The sequence below is a fragment of the Tetrao urogallus genome, assembly GCF_951394365.1.
Source record: "Tetrao urogallus genome assembly, chromosome: 19".
NCBI lineage: Eukaryota > Metazoa > Chordata > Aves > Galliformes > Phasianidae > Tetrao > Tetrao urogallus.
The window spans coordinates 262978-287800 of record NC_136832.1 but is presented as its reverse complement, the minus strand read 5'-3'; the positions used below and the strand labels follow the sequence as shown (position 1 = coordinate 287800).

The following is a 24823-nucleotide window of genomic DNA, read 5'->3' as shown; positions in this document are numbered from 1 at the left end:
TCCTTTCCTCCCGCCGTCTTCGTACGGCCGCAAAGCGCGCCGCTGTCGGCTGAGGCGTTTGCGACAGCGCGGGGCTGAGGGGCTGCCGGTATGTTCGGCGCGGCGGAGGAGGATGACGCCGACTTTCTGGCCCCCGCCACCGGGTGAGTGGCCGCTGGGTGCCCCCCGCTGGAGAGCACGGCGGCCGGACAGGCTGCAGGCGGCTGCCCTCCTGCGGGCCGGGCCGTGAGGTTCGGTGTTCCGCTCCCCGCTTGTCCCGGAGCTCGGGGCCGGGCAGCGGGCAGGCTCCCTCAGCCCTCCCCTCAGAGCAGCGGGGCAGCTGAGCTCAGCAGTTTGAGCGTGCGGCGCGTTTGTCGTTCCTCGCGTTGTGTAACTGCTTGCTGCTCGGTGCTTCCCAGCCGTGCTGCTGTTTGCGTGTCCTCCCGCTCCCCTGCTCAGCGAACGGCTCATTGCTGAAAGATCTCCGGGTCCTGTCTCAGTGGTTCTGTCCTTGCAGACATCCACGCGCTTTTCTGTCCCACTACCCGGAGTAGCAAAGTTTAAATGGGCTTAAAGAAGCAAAGCTATGAACTTTCATATGTCATTCAGCAATAGCAGGTTTTCCTCCGACAGTAAGCCCGCCCTTCTGGCAGGAGAGCGTTAAGCCCTGTTGAGAGGATGTGTTTCCTTGAGATTTGTAGCGCTAAATGATGACTTCTCTGCTGTCACATGTTATTTTTCCAGTAATGTAACAATGCACTGCTTAATAGGAGGGTAGTCTTATCCATTGCTTTAAAGTAACTTTTCTTTTGGTGTTGCTTCAGGGTGTTTTTTGCTTGTTATATTCACTTTTGAGGAAATGAAACATCGTTGTGCTGTCAGCCCTCTTTCTTTGTTCTGCTTTTTCAAAACTGTATGTCTAACTACAGAACTGCTTAACAGATATCACCTTATGTCTGAAATGGTTGTAAGCACTTTGCGTGTGATGTGACTTTCAGTTAATGGTGTTCCTTATCTATGAAGTCTGTGTGAAATAAAGTTCAATTTTATTTCTAGTGCAAGATTGGCCTCTCTCTTTGGACTGGATCAGACAGTCTCAAGCCAGGGAAATGAATTCTTTCAATACACTGCACCAAAGCAGCCCAAGAAGGGTCAGACAGCAGCTGGTAAGTGACTGAATTGATCACGTGGCAGGAGGAGCTTTGAAGCAGGTATCCTGACTCAATGAGGGCTTTTGTGAGGAACAGCACTGCAAATATTCACTTAGCTTTTCTTTGCTGATATTATCTTACTCTAGTACTCTCTCTGCCCCTGGGTTATTCTTGCAGTCTGTAGGGACTTTGGAATATTACTCTGTAGTCCTTTTCTGGAGTTAGAATCGGAGAATCACTCAGGTTGGAAAAGATCGTGAAGATCATCTAGTCCCCCCATGACCTAACCATAGGGATGGTGACTCAACCACCTCCCTGGACAGCCCATTGCAGTGCTTAACAGCCCTTTCAGTAAAGGAGTATTTCCTAATATCCAACCTAAACCTACCCTGGCGCAACTTGAGGCCATTTCCCCTCGTCCTGTCACCAGTAAGAAGAGACCAACCCCGCTCTCTCTGTAAGCACTTTCAGATATTGGAAGAGAGCAATCAGGTCTCCCCTCAGCCTCCTTTTCCCCAGTTCCTTCAGTTGCTGAAGTTATTTTGTTCTGTGGAAGGAATATATCATGACCTTGTCACTGGCCAGCAGATGTGGCAGTTCTGTGTCACTGAGTGCTGCTTTCTGTTCTCCAGCAGGTCAGGCAACCCAGAAGGCGCCTGCAGCCCCAGCAGCTACAGGAACACCCTCAGTCTTCATGGCCACTGCAGTTCATGCTTATCGATAGTAAGTGCAGCAGTGGTTTTCTGCATTGTATTTTAGAGTCTGTGTCTCTGGGACCTGAAACTAATCATAAAGGGAGGTATTTTTGGATAAGTAGAAAGAGGCATCTTATAGAGGTGTGTCTACATGCTGCAAGTTTCTGCTCAAAAAAAGCGACTTTCTTTGAGACAGTTCAGGACTGCACAGTTGCCAAGTAAACAGCAAGTTCTCAGTTTGTGCGTTGCAGGGAACTGCATGATGGTGTGCTGGCCTGACATCTGCACAGTTTCTCACCAGCTCTGTCAGAAGCTTATGTCTCATCTTCACTTGTGGAAAACTGAGGCATGGGCATAGAATGACAGCAATGTAACTCTATGTTTGCTGCAGCTGTCATGTGAAGGCTTGCTCGCCTTGCATACGTGCAACTTCCATCTCAAACTACACAATGTATGCTCCTGTTATCTGTGGGTAAGCAAGAAAGTTGTAGTTTCTTTAAGCTCAGAAGTGCTCCCAGGCACTTTTGGTCATAAGGGACCTGAACTCTGAAGAGGAAAAGCAACAGCAGAGGGAAATACCTGAGGCAGGGGCAGTTCCACAGCTGAGTGTCTCACTTCTCTTCCAGTACAAATGGGCAGTATTTGAAGCAAGGCAAGTATGGAGCAGCTGTAGTGGGGAGCCATGCTACTAAAGAGGTGAGAAACACTTCACTATGGTATTTTTCATGCTGAGGATGTGCTGGTATGAAGCAGTGTTTCTCTGAGCTCACTGGGGATGCTTTTGCTCTGCATGTTGAAGGTCTTAGTTCTGCTGCTGCTTATGCCTCTCTGCCTCCTTGGTTTATGTGCTCATTTACCTTGATGACATCTTTCTTTTCTGCAGTCTGCAAATTTCTTTGCAAGATTTCTTCTCAATTGAGACTGAAATATTTTGTGATGTTTGGGGTGCTGCACCTTTTCTGATGTGGAACTGATGTCGTGATTTACTTGGAACCTCTTTTGACAGCTGGATCACAAATGTGTGTGTGTGAAAATCAGTATAGAACACAAATCGGTGTAGTAGTGCAGAGATGCTTTCCTTAAGTGCTATTGGTTTGCTATCTCTCCTTTCCAAACCTTCTTTCCCGAGTAATCTGAGGACATGGCTCTGTAGTGTCCAGTGAGGTGATATATTTAAAAGATACTTTATATGCTCCAGTCTGTTTGTGTTGTTGGTTTTGGTGTGTTTCCCATCCCCTGATTGATATTGTCTCACTGAGTTACTTATGCTTTGACAAGAACAACAGCAGGAAAAGTACTTTGTTAAACTACTTCCTGAGTGAAGAAGCCTTGCTTCTTCAAGTAGTTTTTTCTAAGTAAGTAAGTAAGTAAGTAACTAAGTAAGAAAAGTATTTTTTCTTACTAGATCATGTCTCATAGTAAATGTCAATGCAGTGTTATCTTTGAATTCTTTAACACTTGTGTAAGTCCTTCTAACTTATTACTCGGTCTTTTACATTCCTACACATCATGCATTATGAGCTTTCTGTATTGAGAGGTTAGCATGTTCTTTTTTATGTGGAAAAATGTAGAATTAGTGAAGGCATCTTGCTTACTGCACAAGAATTATTGTTGAACCACTTTGTCTGTTGCATGTTTTCATGTATAGCTGTTAGAAAATTATGTAAAGTATTTTTCCTTTGGAAAATGATGCTGTGAGGTGTATTTTGTAATACTGTAGTGTTAGGCTCAGAATTAAGCGCACTCAAATTGAAAACATTTTCAGTTTCTGTTGGTTTGTGTTTTTTTTTTTTTTTTCTTCTTCTGCACAATTCTTTATGGAATCCAGTACAGGATTCTCCTTTACATCAGTCAGCAGCAACAGATCACGTCTGCAAGGATCCACCCAGGCTTTGTGCTCACGGTAAGGCTGGATTAGAAAAGCATCTGGTACACTGCATTGTTTGGAGTGAACCTCTGTTTGCTGTGAAGTGTTTTCTTAGATTACAGCCTTTGAGATCAAACACGTGACTGATGTAGCAAGAGATGGCACAGCGACAGGGAGTGCTGATCTCCTAATTGTTGCACAAGACACTGCTAAATTACCTCTTGCAGAGCCCTATGAAATCAGTGGTTTTAATAATGAAAATATGCCTGTAGCAGGTGTATTTTTATCTCCAGATCACAGATGTTTTTGAGTTTTACAGTCCTAAAATGACAGAGTAAAAAGTCTTAAGTGAGAGAATAAAATTCCTCCTGCTAATGTGGTTAATGTGGTTAAGTGACTCAGAAAACACAAATGAGCAAGCAGGTGGAAGTGATGTCAGGGAAGTATTTCCGCTGAGTCTTGATACTCAGCATTTCTGTGATAAGAGCCACTTAAAACATCGTAAGCCCTAAAATGGGATCTCTCAGGAAGCTGTTTTCTGCTGAGTTTACAGAAGATGGGTGTTGTGATTTGCTGTTAGCTTGTTTTTATGGTGATGTGGAATTTCTTGGTTGATGACTAGAAATCCTACTCTGAAATAACAGAATTCCAATCCAAATGTCTGATCAGGATTCTAGCTTGCTATCTAATTCTATAAGTTTTGAAGATATGCTTTGAAAGATTGAAGTGTTATGTAGTTACCAGTGGAGAAATGTTTTATTTAGTGTTAAGTTCTGAGAGACTCTGTGTTTGCATGCGGAGGTCCTGCTGTATCAGCACTTGTGAAAAAGAGAATCCTTACAAGTGGAAAATCTCAGTATAACAGAACCTAGCTTCAAAGAGCCATCTTAATAAAGCTGCAGCATCTATGAAGCACTGAATATTTGAACCATTTCTCCCATCATAATGAGCACTGTAATAAGGGCTGATTTCTTCATACTGAAATTGGGTGGTAATGTGGCAGGTTTCTTTCTCTGCCTCTGTTTAATTTCAGTAGCTCATATTTAAAATTTCTGTCAGATACAGTCTGTTTTTTAAATTATTTTTATATTAATTGAATGCATCTTTTAACATACAGCACTGGGCTGATTTCCTTTCCCACAGGTCCAGTCCAACAATTACAGCACATTCTATGATGATCAAAGGCAAAACTGGTCAATCATGTTTGAGTCAGAAAAGGCAGCAGTGGATTTCAGTAAACAGGTAACTACTTATCCTGTGCAGGATATGACTTGCTACTTTTGTTTGAACAGCAGACAGATTAGGATGCATCTCTTTGCTTCTGGGACGTGAAAAAAAATCTTACTTTTCACTTGAAGTTCAGCTGTGTCTTCATGATTGTGTCTGAGGCAGGTTTGCAAAGAACTTGGCTGAATTTTGTTTATTAGAGGCAGGGAGCCTGATATTTCTGATGGGTTTTCTTATCAAGTTTCTGAGGTACTTTAAGACCAATGACTCTAAAGGTATTTTTCTTATTTATATAGCTTTGTAAAATTCAGCACAGGGAAACAAGGAATGCCTCTTGAGCACATCTATAACCTGTGCTTGATCGGTACAGTAAGAAATACATCAGATGGGTAAGGGAGTCGTGATGGAACCTGCTGCTCTGTTTTTATGGACAAGATGCTGATGTGCCTTCCTTTTGCAGGTGTGCATTGCCAAATACAACAGCTCCCCAGTGCTCGATTCAGTCCTCTACCAGGATCTCCTTCTTGGAGAAGGGCAGGGAGTCGAAGGAGGGGATTCTCTGGAGATTGCCTACACAGGTTGGCTGTTCCAGAACAATGGGCTTGGACAGGTAAAGACATTTCTGCCACCTACTGATGTGTGGATGTGATACTCCCTGGGGGAAATCTGCCACTTTGAGCATAGTACTGGTGCTTTAAAGATATGGTTTTATTCATTTTTCTCACCTTTGGTGAGATTAAATGTATTACATGTAGAATAGTAAGGGATTTCATTACTGTTCAAAGGAGGTGATTGAAATGCTTTTGAATTTCATAGGTACTCTGAACAAAGTGGTGACAAAGGCCAATGAAGCAGCTATGCTCATTTTGAAAATAGTATGATGAAGTAGTAAGAAGACATAAAACATGTCTGCAAGTGTGAAATAGATGAGATTGTTTACAAGCCACCAGGATAGGACAAAGCTGGAGAGGACAGAAAAGTAAAGGCAAAAGACTTGCTTTGGGATTCCAAAGTGTTATCTTTAAAACACTTCTCTTTTAACTATTACTATAATTCATAGCAAAGGGCTTTTTGCATTTGCATCACTCTGCAGTTGAGCCTTTTAGTATTTAAAAAACAACAACAACAAAAAAAAACTTTGTTTTTCATCTTGGGGTAGTTTTTGTTTCTTTGGCAGGACATGCCTGTCAAAGACTGGTGTGCTTCTCTCCATAAAGTCAATGGTACACGTGGCAGAGCTTGCTTCTGATTTGTAGGAGTTGTTCAGCTGCTCGTGTCTGAGTTTAATATACAAAATATGTACAGTTGTTCTGTTTGTGCAGTGTTCTTGTTGGATCAATCCTGTCCTGACCATCAAGCTTGAAGCAGTTTTAAAGTCTGAGTCTCCAGCTGTCATTCGCTTCAAGAAATTGTGCTACACAACAGACTAGAAATTCTAGTTGTGCTCTGTCTTATGTTAGTTTTGAGTGAATTTTGGAAGGGAAGCAGGAGAGGAAATAGCATGTAAGAGGCCATAGGAGTTTATGAAACTTGTAAAGCAGTGTTGAGAATCTTGAAACAGTTGAGAAATCAATGTGATTTTGTATTTTTGCTCTTCAACTCTCCAGGTGTTTGACTCAAACATTAACAAGGACAAGTTGTTGCGCCTAAAGCTGGGATCTGGGAAGGTCATCAAGGTAGAACTTCTGGCATTTCACTGTAATTGTCTTGAATCTTTGAATTAATGAAGACTTTGTTCAAGATTCAAACACGCTCTGTCTTACATGTTTCATTAACTGAGAAACGCTGTACTGGTGACTTATTCAACAAATGTGTATTTCCTTAATTTGGGTGATGTGTTGAAGTCCCCTTCAAAGTAACAATGGAAAGTTATCCTGTTTTGAAAGTAGGGAGCTTGCTATTCCACAAGTGATTCAGTCCATTAGTTAGAAACGGGGTTTCTTGACACCGAAAGAGGAAATTCAGTCTGAGAACTTTACACTCCTCCATGTATGTGCCGCAGGGGCAGAGGGTCAAATAACTCTGGTCTGACATCTGGAAGAAGGGCACGGGAAGGTGAAGACGACTGACAAGTAGTGGAATTGTCTAATAAAAGATAGTAGGACTGCCTAGAGTGTTTTTCCTCCCCTGCCCCCAGATCAAACTGTGAAAGGTTACTAACTGCAGTAGTTTTTCAATCCAGCTCTTATGGTTTTTGGTAAAGTCAGATTGTGAGTCAGTTACTTTTGTTCAGGTCACTGCCGTCATCTAAATAATTCACATTTGACCTTTTACAAGTTGTCCGTTGTTGAAGGTGCACTGTTTTTGTTGGGTTTTTTATTGTGCATCTTGTTATTAATGTTATCTGGCTGCAATAGGCCTCCTATTAAGTGCCAGTGTTGATTTGACTCTTTGCATTGCTCTGGCTTCTAAGTCTCAGACAACAACTGTTTTCTGTGAGCACTTTTAAAATCCAACCGTAGCAGTTAGGAAGTAATCTCTGAATGCCTCAGAATCCTGTTCTTTGAGTGTTGAGAGAGATTGATGCTGTATGCCCTGCAAGCTACATATAAATGGAGAATTTCTGTATGTTGCATGCTGTTTTTTTCTCCCTTATGGTGCTGTTACAACATGTAAAACTTGTCTTAACTTTGTGATGGAGATTACTGTATCTGTTTGATTTCCTTATGAACATGATGGGATTTGCATCTTATTCTTCAGTTAATCTGCAATCCGTGAAAGGCCATTGACTTGATGTAAGGCATGGTTTTAGTGCTGCACGCTAAAATTGAGCAGGACTTTACAAGAAGCTCTCTGTGCTTTGGAGCCTTCTGTAAATGGTGCCTGGAGCAGTCTTGATCATTGTGTAATTACATGACAAGAAACTGTAATGTCAGTAGTCATGCTGTTTGCTTTCTCTTCTGGTGCCTGAATACCAAAGGGCTGGGAAGAAGGAATGATGGGGATGAAGAAAGGAGGACGGCGCTTCCTCATTATTCCTCCAGCCTGGGCCTATGGGACTCAGGGAGTGGCTGGCCGTGTCCCTCCAGACTCTACTCTAGTTTTTGACGTGGAGGTTAGGCGGGTGAGTGTCTTCTCCCAGGTATTTATTTTGCATCTGCTTTGTTGTTGGCTGCTACCATCTGTCTGCAGATGCTGCTGTTTGCAGCTTAGAAACAGTTATGAACAGAATGCCTCAGGAAGGTGCATTTCTTTTAAAATTAAAATAAAACAACCCATCTAGATTGTTTACTAAGCCATGTCTGTTCCAGCTGTTTTGGGATCTCTTTATTGTCTTACCTGTGAGCTATTACAACTCCAAATAGTGAGGACTGACAGGTTGTAAAGACTTTGCTTCTCCAGTTGCAAATGGTGAAATGTTCTCTTGTATGTTCCAAGTCATATGTGTTCTCCCTTGAAGTGAATAAACTTGGCAAAGGAGTAGTCATCAGAAGTAAGCAAATTGCCGGAAATCCTTTTCGGGAGCGAGGGATAATGTTTTATTTATATGTTTCTTAAGGTGAAGCTGGTGAAGGAAGGCTCTGGCTTGGATGGACAGAGCATTAGTTCAAGGGATTCTCTTGCACCTTCACCAGTGCCTAATTCAGATGGCTTCTCTGCAGACCCTGTTTTATTGCCTCCATCTACAATACCTCCAAAGCCTGGGTAAGCAGAAGCATTATTAAAACAACTTGCTGCATTAAAATATGGTAATGCTCATAAACATCCTAGACAATTACTTGGCAAATGTGCGTCCTCTGTGTGCCAGTATTGTGCCATCGGTGTGTGGGAATGTAGGTGAATATTGCAGAAAGGTTTCTTCTTGAAGACTTCAAAGTAACTGAAATGAGCACCCATGGAAGAAATCTTTGCTCTACAGTGTTTTAGATCTAGTGTTATTAAGCTGTGTGGGTACTGCTAAAAAAGCTTTCTCATATCTGGTGGCAGCATAGCTGTGAGTTGGCCTTGGGGCACAGCTAACTTCAATTGCAAATTTTGCACTGACATTGCTTTCTTAAGTTAATCAAATGGGTTGACTGTCCTTCTTAGGGAGTAGTTTCCAAGTTTAAGTGCTTGAATTTTTTTGACACAAGAGATAAACTTGTTAATAAATTTGGATACAATAGTTTATACCTGCATGTGGCTTTTACAGGAATTGACAAAATCCTCTTTCTGTAATCACATGTTCCACAGCTGTGAAACTCCCTTACAATGATATTCTGAAATCTACAAGTAATGCTGCAAGGAATCTTCCAAAAGTAAAGGGGAAGAAAATACAAGAATTGTAAGAAAAATGTGTGGGGGATGTTGTACTTGGTGTTATTTAGAAAAGCACAATATTAGATCCTAAATTTCATTTTTATTAACCACAATTATTAACCTGTCTGTTTGGTTTTTCAGGGAGCCAGCTGTTAGGGCCAAGTCCAACTCCATCAGTGAACAGTTAGCAGTAAGTGCTGTTGCTTTATTTCCCAAGTAATTTGAAGCTTTATGTAGGGAAGCTTGGTTGTTTTCACCTTTACATTAAATATTGCTGAAGGTCAAGTGAACAGCATGCAGGACACTCTCAAGTATTCACCTTACTAACAACAGATTGTGAATGAGATGGCAAGACGTGAGGAATTGCAGTCCCAGTTCTGAGTTCTAGTTCCTGCTCTTGAATGGCAAATCACTTTGCTCATGTGCATTCTTGTAAAGCTAATTGTCTTCTCATATAAATGGACAAGTTTAAAATGGATAGCAAAGAGTGGTTGGGACATTCTGCACGAGATCAAGATATGTCTGACAGTAGAAAAAGCTGCTGAGTGACCTCCTTAATTTGGAAAACCCATTCTTTACAGAAAAGTGTTCTATGTCACTTCCTTATTGCTATGTTTTGTGCCAGTTTTTTATGTAATGGCAGCACTGTGAGCCCAGAAGGGAAGTATAGAAAGTAAGGCAGATTTATACATCCATCATTTTGCCTTGAAGTTAGCTTTTCAGTCACTGAAAAATTGGAAGACGCAGGCTTGTATAGATGAGCTTCAAGTGGTGCGTTAGTGACTTAGGCCTTTGGCAGCGTTAGCCTTCTGTGCTATCTGAAGACACAGGACTGAGTGACAGAGGAGTAACTGCAAATGTTTTCTTTCAGAATCCAGATGTAGCAAAGGCAAAGCTAATTTCTCGGATGGCTAAAATGGGTCAGCCCATGCTGCCCTTCCTTGCTGGGACAGCAGGCAGTCAGCTTGACTCCAGTGACTCAGAAATAGAGGTACGTTAATGACTTACATGAAATTTTGTTTTAATGCTTTCTATGTGACTTGCCTAAAGTAGAGTTCATAGCAATAGCCCTCCTTTCTACAGGGGATGCATGTTGTTTCTGTGGCAAAAAAAAATTTCAGTAATTCCAGTATTCCTGAGTAGTTCAGATGAATTAACAGGTAATGGCTAGTGTCAAATAGACTTCAGTTCAAACTGTTAAGTTGCTCTTTGATGTCCATTTTAATATGTAGAATGTTTTTAGGATCCAAATTCACTGAGAGGGGCAGCACAACCAGTGGTTTCATCGTCCATGAGATCGTCACAGCCAGCTCATGCAGTGCTGCCTACAGTGTCATCACAAGGTAATATGCTGGGGAGTCTGCGTTGGGAACAGGAATTTCACTTTGCTGTGGGCTTCAGGTACCAGGGCTGTGAGTAGAAAATTGCTGTCAGGAACTGAAGGAGGAGCTGATAGACTCTGGTGAGATGTACTGATCCAAAGCTCTGTAGTATAATTCATAAAGCATGAGACTGACGTCTTTATAGTTTGTTTCCTTTTTTATGATCTTGTGTACACATTTCTACTTGAGGAAAAGCAGCTGTATTACAGAATAATGTGTGAGTTGGCCTTCCACCCTGTCATTCAATGTGCTGAGATTTCTGAGATGTCTGTGGCTTGCGAAATCTGTTGGTTGAAAATGCTGGAAATGGGCAAAAGGGCATCAGAAGGCTGGCAGTTCAAGAACAGGCCTGACCTGTTTTTCCATGGTAGAGCAGTGAATATCAGCTGAGCAGCCTTCAGAGTCATTTCGTGTCCATTAATTCAAAGCACCTTTGTTTGTATGACAAAGACTTTGTCTAAATTGAACTTGTGGTTAGAAGTGAAATTTTCATGAAAGATAATTCTTTGATCCTACTCTCAATTCTTTGACTGCGATTGATTTTTCCCAAGCCTACAGGCAGGCTTGCATTAAATTTTTGGTCTTTTCAGTGATTTTTTTTTTTTTTTTTTTTTTTTTTTTTTCCTTTAAAAGATAAAATATCTCTAGCAGCTTTCTGATGTGCTGGTTTTCTTTGTTCCCTTTCAGTAGCTCAAGCATCTGGTTCTGCACCTCCAGTATCTTCTGCTGCTTTAATGCCTGCGACCATCCAAGCCCATTCAGTTCTGCCTGGAGGAGCACAGGGCTTTCAGGTACCAAACTCAAATTGAGGAGACTGTTGGAACTTGTGTTTTTATTCAGAAGTCTTTGTCCTCTCTGTTGCTGGGAGAAAGAACTCAAGCAGCATATAAAGCTGACAATTCCAGGCTGCTTTCTATGACTCTGGCACTCTGAAGTAACATGCTTCTTAGTTCTTGATTAGAAAGGACTTGGACAAAGAGTTAACCAGTTAACCATCCCTCTTCAGTATCAGCTTTGTGGTGGATAAAAGAAATTTCCACAGACTTGCAGGGTAGGTGAAAATGAAGGCTTTTATTTTAGATTAGGTTTTCCATGGTTGTGTTTTCCTGGGAGAGCTCCCTTACCTACATCTTTGTGGGTTGCTTTTCACCCAGCAAAAGAGCAGCCTTCTAAAGGGCTTCCAGTGCCACAGCTGTACAGTGACGTGACCTGCTCAGCAACAAGCTTCCTGGGTGCTCAACAAACATGCTAAAATGCAGATGCTGAAGACTTGGAGCAGAGCCATTGTACGAACAATTCTATGAATTGTAAAACCAAGCTTATTACTGTACGCAGTTTTAGTTCTTTGATCTATTTTCTGAAAGTTCAGGAAATCAAACAGTGGCCTGTATCATATGGAAGCACTGCTTATTTTTGAAGGATCCAGATAAAGAAAATATTTGATAATGAGTAAAAGCACTGTGAAGAAAGAAACCAATATGTTGCTTTGGCTTTGTGTTTTCTTTATGTTGAAACTGAGGAAATTTTACAGGTAACTGTGTTTAGAAGATGAACTTCTCTGTTGAAAGACAGAAACTAGCAATTAGAGTGAAGTTTTCAAACCAATAGTTCCAAATCACTGTGAGGATAAAAGTTGACCGTGATGTTTCAAGTGCTTCTCAAAACTTGGAAGAAGTTCTGTGTATTGGTTTGGTTTTTTTTGTTGTTGTTTTTGTTTTTTGTTTTTTGTTTTTTTTTTTTTTTTTGACTGACAGTATAAATTGATAATACAATTATCAATAATTAATACAATAAAAAGGAGTGAAATACTCCTAGTCTTTAACACATTCACAGATTGTTCTGTAGCTGCTTCTGATGAGCCCTGAGCAGGTTCAGAAAATGCTAGGTAATTTCCTAGGAATATCCTCATGTTCAAGTTAGTATAACTTGGAATTACTGTACACCCAGTTAGCTGCAGGGAGCTGTTCACATGTTGATCTTCACCTCTATGACTGTAGGCTAACGTACATTTGGTTAAGCTTTGGTGAGGAAGATAACTTGGTAACTCAAGCACGTAGATATCTAAGCCTTTAAAGAATTGTCTGTGCTATTTTTCATAGAGCAAAGTTGTTTGTGTTTCTTTGACTTTCTACTCTGTTTCTGTTTTCATTCTTTTCAAATATAATCTTTGCTTCGGGGTCTAAAAAATCATGAAAACCATTTTAGTATGAGGGGGGAGAGTACCTAACCTGTCCATTTTTGTTTTGCAAGCCATATCCAGGCATGCCATTTGCTTATTCCCAAACTGCTACATCTGCTTCTCAGCTCCAGCCTGTAGGACAGATGTATCCTGCACCTTACCAAGGTATGCTTGAAAAGCACATGCTTTATGGAAGCTTTTAATACCTGCAGTGAGCTATTTATAGCAGTGGTGTTGGGTGGTGGTGGTAACATACACATATTTACCCTGGCTGTAATGTTGTGCTGTTTCAGATGTTCTTGTTTTTAATTACCAGGGAGGGACAAATGCTTCCCAGTAAATATACATCTTTCTTTCTTTGCTTATGGAGAGCAAAAGGGAGAGAAGCTGTAGTTGTATTCCTAAAGATATGTATTATTAGAGGCATCTTGCAGCTGGTACTTCCAGTTGCAAATATAACCATATAAACATAACAACTATCTTATTGCAAATACTTCTTAAGCAAGTGAAGCAATTTTAACAGCTATCCTGTCACATAGGGGAAGAGCCTTTTCTGAGAAGGAGGAATTAGCTCAAAAATGGAATGCAACCTAAGAAGAGCAAATAGCATTAAAAAAAAAAAAAAAAGGATAATCCCTGTTGTAGATTTTGTGAGGACTTGAGTATAGCTGAGCATTTCTTGTTCAGTACACGCTCAGAAGCCAACTTCTGTTCCTATTGCTTGATCACACCATTCTGTGCTGTTCCAGTGTTCTGAGGGGTTCTCTCCTGTTTACCTAACTGCTCTCAGGCAGCTCAAGAATTTCATGTAGTCATAAACCTGCATAAACCTTTAAACCTATAAACCTCATAAACCTTTATTTGGAAAATATGTGTGCTATTTTAGAGAATATCTCAAAAAAAAAAAAAAATAGTGTGGATACAATGTTTATTATTTTGGATGAGGGGATTCAGGATGAGGAATGCAGTCTTGAGAGGAGGGAGGAAGGAGGAGGTGTGAAGTTGGGGTTGGAAAAAGAGAGTGGCCATCCTCTCTAGCAGGTTGCAAACTGGTAGGCATTGCTTCCAATACGTCTGTGTGCAGACACTTCACCCTTGTGACTGTGGAACTCTCTCCTTTCCATTCAAGCACCTGGGGATGTTACTTCCTTTTTGATGACAGAAGTTCGGCAGCATAACACTGAAATCCGGCTGGCTGTTAGCAAAGTAGGAGATAAAATGGATCATCTGGCTGCCAAGGTAATGTATGAGTAGGCAGGATTAACAACAAAGTTTCTGCTGTTTGCTCTCCAAATACAGTCTGGAGAAATGGCTCTTTGTAAATACCTGCATCAAGTTTGTGAACAGTATCCTAACGTAATGAGCATTCCAGTCTTGTCAGACCTTGAAATGGTAGCAGTTTGGCTACTATGGGAAAAGTTTGTACTAGCTGTGGGGGAGGTGTTTACTTCCTTAAATGTAATCTAAGGCATTGTGTTCGGAGTGCTTCACTGCTGCACTTCAGGAGATGTCACAGTTTTTGTAGCAGCCTGTGCCCTGGAGGTGGGCAGACAGAGAAGTGAAGTGGTTCTGTGAAATGGCAGATGGTTCGCACTTACCTGCGTCCATGAATTCATTTCATCTGGCGGTTTCTACAGGTTGAGGAGCTGAAGAAACAAAATGCCGGGAACAGTTCACTACTGCCTGGTATCTCATCTGTTACTATGGAAGCCTCTATGATCATGAGCAACATCCAGCGGATAATCCAGGTGACCAAAGCCAGCCTTACAGGGCTATTTCTATAAGGAAGTGCAACCCACTGTGTTATTTCTGATGAAGATAGCTTTATTGGCTTGGCCTAAATGTACTTTCATCCATATGCTTTATTTCTGTATGGCCAAAACCAGCTGGCTAGGGAAAAGGGTCTACAATGATCTACAGCCATTTCCATCCCCATCACACCTGTATGCACACCTGCTTTTCTGTGCACCCAGCAATTTTCTCTTCTGGGACTTTGCAAGTCGGAGTTGATGTACTTATATTGAGTTCTCTGTCAAGGACTACTAAAGTGAAAGGAACTTAGTTTCATTTTGAGCTGGTATGGACTTAATCCACAACAGCTTGCAGAAGTAAGGTTTGCAGAGAAGATACCGTATTGTGCAAACCACCTCTTATAGCTACTTAGTTTTGTGCTTTGTAGTTTTTCTAGGCAGCAGCTTTACTATCTCTTTACCTGTGATGAGGGGAAAAAAAAACAAACAAAAAACAAAAAAACCCAACCAGATGTAATATTCTGAAGTACAACCACTGTCCTGTTCCTGAGTTCTTGCTGAACTTAGTATGGTACCTGCTTTGATGGCTTGTGATTCACCACAGGAGGTGATACACCTCACTGCTATAAATCATCTGAACAGAACAAAAACTTCCTTGAAGCAGGACCTGAGTAGGGTGAATATTCACACTGAACTGTTCTTTAGGAGAACGAGAGACTGAAACAGGAGATATTTGAGAAGAGCAGTCGAATTGAGGAGCAGAATGAAAAGATCAGTGAGCTGATAGAGCGGAATCAGAGGTAAGGAGTGGAAGGTGTCTGCAGCTGCAAGGAGTTTCTATCTTACATTTGTTTAGATGTAACTAAGAGGTGTCCTATCTCTAGAATGGAGAGAAGTTGTGATTTATTTATTATTTTTTTTTGTATTAAAATATTGGTGCTTGTTAATCCCCCTTTGTCTTTGCAGGGCATGTCTCCAAATGAGATCTTACAGTAAGCATGAATATGTAAAAGGGAAAGATCTCATGCCACTTTCTTTGAGCATACTTCCTCTGCTTCTGGGGGTTATTTTGCTTTTGCTAGCCTTTTAGTAAAGTGGGAGAAATTTTACAGGAAATTGTGTTCCCAGTTCCAGTGAGTTCCAGTGTTGCGTTCCATTAAGTTTATGAAGGGGAGTCACTTATTCAAGGAAAAAGCAGAAAGCAGTGGTTACCAGGCTATCAAAAATCTTGGCTGTGTGGTAGGAATCATAGACTAGTGGCAGAGAGGCAAAGCATGTATCTGAACTGACGTAATCTGTGCTGAAGGCTGGGAACATCCATTCCACTCTGTGGAGGTAAGGCACTTCTTAGTGCAGGACATGATACAGAATTGTCTGGGACTTCTCATTAGTGAAAGCTGATTTGAAATGCTTTGACTGTCTCATCACTTCTTGCTCCATTTGTGTATTTATAGAAGTGCTTGTGCCACCTTCCCCTGTTTTCAGGTATGTCGAACAAAGTAACTTGTTGATGGAGCAGAGGAACCACTCACTGCAAACAACAAATGAAAACACACAGGCAAGAGTGTTGCATGCAGAACAGGAGAAGGTAAAGCCATGCTGACAGCATTGTGGAATCACAGACTTATGGCTTCAGCCAGGACAGCTGGAGTCAGATCTCATACAGGACGACTGCAGTTTTCAGTGTTTTGAGAGCAGTTTAAAAAATGAATAAATAAATGTTTTCATGGCTTTCAAAATAAAAGCAGCACAAAGTTTATAAATTCAGATTGTTGTGCTGTCACAGCTTAAATACTCATAGTTTAACAGGGAAGTATCTGGTTGTTAACTTCATAAATACATGCCCAACATGTGGAGGTGTTACATGCTTCACGTGGCCTGGTCTGGCTGAAAATGCACGTGGTTGTGCTGACAGTTTAAAAAGAGTTTTTTCTTTTTAATTGGCATAAGATTGAGTATAGCTATAAGAAAAACAGTTTCCTGCTAGAGCTTCTGTATTGTGTTTGTGCTTGGTTTGCTTTTTTTTTTTTTTTTTTTTTTTTTTTTTTTTTTTTTTTAACACCTCTTTTAACAGCAATCAGGGGAGTTGTTCCTAGGGTAATGTGTTGTGCTTTTATGGAAGGGGCGACTGGAAGATCGCTTTCAAGCCAGTTAAATGCACTTAGGCATGGTTTTTATATTGTGAAGTGCTCTCATGAGGAGAGCCCCTGGTAGGGCAGCTTTGAGATCTCTAATTGCTTGATGTCTTCTAGGCTTTCTCAAGCCCTGTCAGCTAAATTACAGCACCCTCTCTTGCACCATTCTCCCCATCTAAGTTATGTATCTCTGCAGTCCAAATGTGATAAGATAAATGCTTGCTCTGTATGAGTACCATGAACTGGTGCACCAAAATTCTATGGAAGTAGCTGCCCTCCAAAGTATGCTAACAGGTACTTCTGCAGGGTAAAGAATGAAGTCATGTGGCTGATACGTGTGTGCTCCTTCATCAGCAGGTGAAGGAGGGATGTATTTTTTCCACTGAGAGTTCAGATTGCATACCTATAGCTGGAAGTGTGAGAGTACCTAACGAGGAATAGAGTGAGATGGCAGATTCCTTTCTGTCAGTGAGCGTGACATCCTGCTTGCATGGGGGAGGGAGCATCTTCTGGAAGTACAAGCAATAAAAGGAAGTTTTCAGGCATCATCTGTAGTAGGATTTGACTTGACTGAGCAGACGCTACCTGGATGATGACACTGTTACATCAACAGACTTCAGGCTTGACCAGGTCAGCCATAATTTGCACCAGAGAAGCTTTTCGCTAGTTTTGGTAGAGGATTGACTGCAATCTGATGCCTGGCATTCCTTCCTCTTCCTTTTATCTAATCTGCTATTTCCATTTATAGCTTCGGTAGGAGAAGCAGGGAAGAGAACTTAAAACTGTTTTATCTGTTCTTAAAAAATGAGCTTTGCCCTTTGTTTCGTGATAGAGACCAGGAATCTGCAGACAAAGGTCCCTGAGAAGAGATGTTGGTAACCTGCTGCTTTGGGGTTATAGATCTTTGGCCCTGGCAGAGCACATCAGTTTTCAATTAAGGCTCATGTTTCATAACACTTGCAAGTAGCTGCATGCTCCTCAGGGCAGTGAAATGGTAGTTATGTGTAGGACCTGGTATGACCAGCCTGCTGCCTGCTTCATATAATTCGTGTGGTATGCAGTGTATCTGCAGTGTGAAGATCCCTTCAGGTTCTTTTAACTCACTTTTCCCCTTCTTCCATCTAAGCTTTTACAGTTCTTGAATAACTTAAATGTTTCTCTGGCACATCTCAGGCTCCAGTAATAAAACACTAGCTGTTCTGATGATGATGAATGCCTCTGCCTTTCAAGTTGTGTTCTTAACTCTCCCTGTTTCCTGTCACTGCTTTTTCTTCCTAGCACATGCTGCCAGTGGATCGGGGCTGGGACCAGGTGAGGCAGTGTGTCTGCTGACTGTGTAGATGACAGATAATTGTGCTACCCAGCTTCCTCCTGAGGATAGTTAGGAGTTGGTTGACATGAAAAGAACTGCCTCAGATCTTGAATTAGCACAGATCTTCCACTCAGAAAGGGGCTTTATAACTGACAGCGGTGTAGCTGCTGGCTGCCTCCTCCTTGGGGAGCCCTTACAACAAACTTCACCACTCTGCTGCTCGTTTCATCTCCCTCACGGGAGAAATAGCTGTGACTATATAATTGTAAGATCAGGTATGGATTGTATGAGATTCTTTGTACCTGGAGGCTGGAGCTGAGCTGGTACAGGCATGGAACGTTTTCAGTCTAATAACTGTTCCTGGCTTAGGATTTCCTTTTACTTTCCTTGAGGGCACACAAAGATAACAGGACGTGTTAAAATAGACCCCCATCGTATATCTAACAGGTAATTTTAGCATGCTAGGAGCCTGTATCCTGAGTAATGAGATGGTTATGGAAACATAAAAAGAAAACAGATCTGGTTTTAGTCAGTCTCTATCAATATGGTTCTCAAAAATTAACAGTGTAGAATCCCAGCCCTCGGGGTAGCATGTATCATCCTTGCCATGACAGGAAAGATTTTGCACACAGCTCTTCTCTGCCAGGTGTTGGTCGTCTTTATTTCCTTCATGGAGATAAGCCTGAGAGGAGCTTCAGGAGGGCTTACCACTTAGAGCAGCGTGAAAGCCTGTTAGGGATCTGAATGCAAGCAGAGATGTACAAGCTGTTCAGGTGTTCTGTGCAGCAGGGACTGCAGTTCTGCCTCTGGAGAGGATTCTCTGAATCTTGTGACTTAGGTGACAGGAGTTGAAACCCTCCTTTGTGTCTTTGTCTTGGTGACTTGAGCCTCTCCAAATGCATTGCTTACAAACTGCCTAACGAGCTGTCTCAGAACCAGCTTTTGTGTGAGTTGCTGGCTTCAAGCAATGCTAAATCTGAACAGATTAACAAATGACTCTGGGAACAGTACTGCTTCAAATGGCAGCTCTAGCCCTGCAGCTCCCTCAAAGTGATCGTGCACCACAAGCTTGTGAGGGGATGTGCTTATTTTGCTACAATAGCCCTATGTTATGTGTGGTTGTTTCAGTGATTTGTAAGCTTCTTGAGAATAATTAGTCTTAAAGTCCAGGCTTTACCTTGAGTAGATAGTGGCATAGCATGAAAACTCAGTACCAGTGCTGATAGCTCTATTCGAGTCTGAAAAATGTGTTTAAATTATTTAAGGGTAAAAAAACCTGGCTGAGTTAGGCAACATAATGAGGTTGCTGGTGGCCTTGTGCACCTTTCCAGTCGGTAGAGACAGTAACATGGCAAAAGGTGATTAGTACCTCTTCAATTAGGGCTGCCTGATAGATGCTGGACTCCTGACAAGGTCTCCACAGCCTTATTGTTCTTCCTGTGAGCGCAGTTCTGGCACCTCCTCACATTCACATATCCTACAGTTTCTTTTCTTTCCCTTTTTCCCTGCTGTTTTGTGCCACAGGCCAAAGTTGCAGAGGAGTTGGCATCTGCCACAGCACAGGTGTCCCAGCTGCAGCTGGAGCTGACTGCACATCAGAAGAAGGAAATGGATCTGCGGAAACAGCTCTCTGCTGCCCTGCAGGAGGCAGAGCGACACGAGGCACAGCTCAACAAAATGCAGGCACAGTTAGCAGGTAAAATTTAGCTTGTCCCACGAGAGCCCCTCCATGCCATTGTTTCCTCTTCTGTAAGTCATATGTTTTCCTTTGTCCTGGGGTATTTATTCCTGCTTTCCCTGGGATGAGTCGCAGGGTATCAAAGGATAGAGATGTGCCCAGCTGTCTGAAGGGCACATGCATCCTTGCCACTACTAATAGGACAGTGGGCTGAACTGATGAGCAAAGTCACTCTGACACAGGGGTGCCTTCTGTAGAAGCAAACTCTTGGCCTGTCTAGCTGTAGAGGATCTAGATTTCCTGTTGATCAAGTTTAGAGCAAGATCGAGGTTTTAAGCACTCCCACTTCACAGGAGCAGCTTTTGATACATTTGTGTTCCTATTGCAGATGTAAACTGAGTCAGCATAGTTGTGCAAAAAGCACTGCTCCTTTCTGTCAGCCTTTAATTTGAATCACATAGTGCTGAAACCCACAGTAAACTGTATTTCTGCAGAGCTCCAAGAAGCCTCTGAGGACACCCAAACTAGATTCAGAGCTGAGAAGCAGAGCCGTAAACACTTGGACATGAGGATTTCAGCACTGGAAGAGGAACTAACAGACCTAAAAGTAGAAAAGGAGACTCTTGAAAAGGTATGTTTGATGCTAGAGAGATGCAGGATTTCAGCTGTTTGCTAGAAATGTGCCTCAATGATGTTGCTTGTAGGCATGGAGCTTAAGTGAATCTTAACTCATCTGCAGGCAAGAATTACTGTGCTGGTGGATATCTCATGCTTATGTGATATATTTTTCCCCGCTCTTACTCAGTACTATGCTAACCTTCCTACCTATTAGATAAATCTCAACTTTGTTTTGAAATAAGATCATCTCCTTAAGTAAGCTCCTCTAGCAAGAAGAAAAGAAGCTACTTTGGTGCAGTCTGGCCTGTGCTTAAGTTGTGTTCTGTACTTCAGAATCTTGCTGAGAGGAAGAAGAAATCCCTCTCTGAGAGAGCTCAAGCAGAGGAAGAGATGGAAGAAATACGCAGATCATATCAGCAGGAATTGGACAAACTTCGACAGTTGCTGAAAAAGGCAAGGACCTCAACTGACCAGGCAGCAGCAGAGCAGGTAAGGAGCTGTGGGAGCTTCTCCAGCTGGTGTCTAGAAAACTTGCAGTGACCCACAGGTAGGAAATAGTAATTAAAAACTGCTTGGGCAGTGAAAGGATGAGAACATCAGTCGCTTGCTCTTAGTGTTAATTTCAACACAGGGTTCTCTTCTTTGTCATTATATAATGTCTTTGGTGTTTGTCACTGCTTTTTGACTCCAAGATTTGTATTCTGGAGTTTTGATGCAGACTGGCATGCAGCATCACATTTAGACTGTCCTGAGAGTATGAGAGAGGCATGACCTTGAACTCCTTTTCCAGTAGAAAGACAGATGTGTGGCTGCTGATGGGTGAAGAGCTACGTATTAAAAAAATAATAATAAAAAAATAAAAAAATGCGAGGAGATCTGAAGTCTGGGACAACTTGTGGGGTTGTGGTTGGAACTGAACTCTGAGGTGGGGATAGGAGCTGGTGATGGCTGCCATCTGCATGTAGGAAGTCCAGCCTAGGGCAGGTGATGCTGCTTTTCCACCGTTTGTCTGGGCCCTGAGCCTTTCAGCAATTTGTTACACAGCTTCAGATGAAGTGCATGTTTGTTCCTGATGATCTTGCTCCTATGGGGGGCAGCTGTCACTCATCCAGGCAGAACTGGAATCCCAGTGGGAAGCCAAATGTGAACAGACGCTGGCCTCTGCCAAGGAGCAGCATGTGAGGCAGTACCAGGAGGTGTGTGAGCAGAGAGACTCCCTGCAGCAGCAGGTGTCGCAGATGGAAGAGAAGGTAAAGGACTGTTCCTTATTGCTGAAATAGAATTCCAGATAATCGATGCCTGTAAATCCTCTGCTCCCTGATAGTGGTTGGACTTTTAACCTCTTGGTTGCCTGAGGAATTTGACCTAGTCTGCAAGATGTTGTGTGCATCTCTTACACTGGCTTAGTGGGCTAATGAATGAGCTTGCTGTTGCAGCTCCTGAGTGAGCCAGAGCCAAAATGATGTCAGTGTTGATAGGCTAAAGCAACGGCCACAATCTCTATACGGTTCTATCTCAATGACTGGTTTTGAGCAGAAATAGTTTTGAGCTGGATGACATTGAACAGAGCTGTAAACTGATGGTCCTTGTCTTTCAGCTGGTAGCTCTGAAACAGTTGAAAAAAGCAGAGGAACAAAAATTGTCTGAGCTTCAGCAACATTTGGAACAACTGGAGCCTATCAAAGAGAAGGTAAGGAGGATAACATAGCAGCTGAATACAAACTGGAGTGCAGCAATGGTTAGCCTCAGGCCACCTGTGTCCAGAACAAGAACATGAGTTCAGGAATGTGAGAGGGAAGGAAGAATCATGTTGCTTCCAGCAAACCAGAACAGGCTCAGTGATGAGGCCTGGTCCTTGCCTTGCTTGTGGATTGACAATTTGCCATTCACTTAAAAACATAAAAAACAGCATTGCAAACTTAGTTCCACAAATAGCACTACAATTGTTGTAACTTCGAGTTTCTCTTTGGCAGTATTCAGCCTTGCAGTCTGAAATGGTGATACTGAAGGCTCACTATGAAGAATGTATCCAAAAGCTGGAGAAGAATCGGTACAGATCTTCACCTATGAACTTCACAGAAGAAGTGAGCTTGAATAGCTAGTGTTACTCCTCACCACTATCCTTTGGATTTATTTTCTCCGTGAAAGCACTATGGTTTTGGTAATAGGACCTGTTGAGGAGCAAAGGAAGCTTAGACTTAAAACTTGAAAACATAGCAGTGTGTCTGCCTTGGGTTTGTGCAGCCTGCCTCAGTTTTAGAGGAATGGGTTTGGTGTGTGTAATAGTTCTGATTAAAATGACATGATACATTCTACTTTGTTGTGGAATCCTGATTTGAAAAGCAGTTAAGTTCCTTGAGTCAGCATGTGTTTGTTGGGGTTTATTGCTCCTTTGCCCAGGGAAGTACCTTTTATCTTCTACCTTTGCTTCAGATGTTAATGAACTGTCTGCTTCCTGCCTTGCTCTTTTCCAGGTAAAGAAGATAATGAATGGGGTATTTCAGTCTCTTCGGGATGAATTTGAGCTGGAGGAGACATACAGTGGCAGGATGGTTCTAGGTGTTGTCATGAACACTATCAAGGTACAGTAGCAAGAAGAGAGAACGTAATAAATGTGAGAGATTAAGGCTTGCACTGAAACAGAGTGTAAGGGGTATGAAATAACTGTGAGGCAGAAATGAAGTGTGGGTAGCAAAGCAGCCTAATAGTGGGACAACACAGATGTGAAGGTTGGTCTTGGATGTAACCTACATTCTCTTCATTTCTTAGACTGTAACACTGCAGCTACTCAGCAAGCAGCAGGAGAGACCAGAGCATGACAGTAAAAAGGAAGAGGAATCTGGAGTGGGGAGACCAGAGGGATCGCTTAGAGCAAAGACAGACCAGGAGGAGCGCGTGCAGCACGGCCCTGCCCAGAGTGCTGTGTGCTCTGCTGATCCCAGAGAAGTGAGCACAGGCTCATCGTCGTCTGGCCACAAAGGTGAAGCTGCAGCTCCTGCTCCCGAGGCCAGAATGCCTGAGGAGGAGCAGGCACTGCACAGCAGTGGAGTGCTGGAAGAGGAGGTGGTCCAGCAGGAATTTCTCTCTTCTGGAGCTGAACGCTGCTTGAATGCTGATAAGGGGCCTGAGCTTGTAGAACAGGTCATTCCCAAGGTGGATGAGGATTTTGTTCTGGCTGAGCAAAAGCAGGAGAGCAGCCCCATAAAGAAAGCAGAGACTGAACACGGTCCCTTCGGAGTGTCCTTGCAGGCAGAAGCTGCAGATCCTTCTTTTCTAGAAACTGAGATGGAAGAAACGGATGTGGCTGTGCTTGCAGACAAACCAGCAGCAGAACAGGAGGCAGAGGAGCCTGTGGGAGGTTTAGAGCCCCCTCCCTTAAGTAGTGAGGGAGAAAACTGCACAGACCCGTCAGATGGAGCTGGTTCTGACCAAGAGCCTGCTTCAGTATCCAACACGGAGGAGAAGAGCTCAACTACCATCAGAGAAGTCCCACAGCAGCAGGAACTGGGCTCCAGCCCCAGCCAAAAGGGCTCCAGGTAAGATGTAAGTGCAGGGGTGGCTGCAGTCCTATCTTCCTGCTGACAGGCTGGCACAACAGCATGCATCAGTGGCTGGTACAGCTGTGCTGTAGCACAGGACAACACGTGTAGGGTTGAGGAGCCTTCCGGTGCTGGTCTTGGATGCCCAGGCAGCATCTGGCAGAGTTCAAGTTGTTCAGGGCACACTGCTGAAAGTGTGTGGAGGTGGTGGTGTCTGATGTGAATGGTTCCTAGCTGAGCCTGAAGAGGAGTGTACAGTTCCTGTGGGATCTGTTACTGGTGGCTGCCACATCCCATCACTGAACTGTTGTGCACTGGTGAGTGCTCTGTGCCTTAAAACGTGAAGCAGAGATGGTCTGGGTGTTGAGGCTTTGATATCATTCTTAATAAAACACACAAAAGGAAACCAAGGTCCCGTATTCTGCAAGTGAACTGCTTGTTCTTTATCTTCCAGGCTCTTTGAGGACGAGGACTTCTTCAAAACAGCATCTCTTAAATCACCAAAGCCTCGAGTTCCCTCCGAAGAGGAGGATGAGGAGGAAGTGGTACGTGTTTCTCTCCACTCCCACTGAACTGACTCAAGCATTAACCTGCAGTTTATCTGTGGGGACTGATTGGCCCCTGCTGGCTGAGGTTGGAGCTTCCCAGAGATTCTCTGTATAAATTCAGCTTCTGGGTTTGTTTCTCACTGCAATTGGAGGTGTTGCACAGGCTGGAATGGTGACAACAAACTCTTGCTTGCATTAGGCGGTAGGAGAAGGTCATGGGTTAAATAAGGGGGGTTTGTTTTCCTACTCCCTCCTGGCTCTTGAGCTCTAAGCATCTTTCCTGAAAGATTAAGCCATCGTATGACAAACATAAAAACCATCAATAATCATGCTGCTTATTTATCGTCTCCTAAAAGCTGATGCAGATTTCTGATCAGAGCTCTGTGGCAGTTACTGAATACTGAGAAGCTGGTAAGGCTGACAGGTTTCCCTCTGCTTTGATTTCCAGAGCATGAAGGGTCGCCCTCCTCCTGCTCCACTCTTTGGTGATGACGATGATGATGATCTGGACTGGCTGGGATGA

General features: G+C 42.8%; 1 protein-coding gene across 1 annotated transcript; it reads left to right on the top strand.

Moving 5' to 3' along the window:
• Positions 1 to 90: 90 nt before the first annotated feature.
• On the top strand, positions 91 to 24823 carry FKBP15 (FKBP prolyl isomerase family member 15; the record flags this gene model as incomplete). Its single annotated transcript, XM_079544564.1, has 30 exons — positions 91 to 143; positions 1036 to 1145; positions 1763 to 1853; positions 2452 to 2521; positions 3654 to 3728; positions 4836 to 4934; positions 5380 to 5529; positions 6527 to 6595; positions 7840 to 7983; positions 8419 to 8564; positions 9300 to 9348; positions 10030 to 10149; positions 10402 to 10501; positions 11228 to 11331; positions 12791 to 12884; positions 13849 to 13958; positions 14357 to 14467; positions 15176 to 15270; positions 15956 to 16058; positions 17884 to 17916; positions 19442 to 19613; positions 20090 to 20226; positions 20547 to 20702; positions 21311 to 21463; positions 21811 to 21903; positions 22187 to 22297; positions 22688 to 22795; positions 22983 to 23749; positions 24207 to 24297; positions 24749 to 24823. 30 exons carry the CDS (start codon positions 91 to 93, stop codon positions 24821 to 24823), a joined length of 3789 nt encoding a protein of 1262 aa, XP_079400690.1.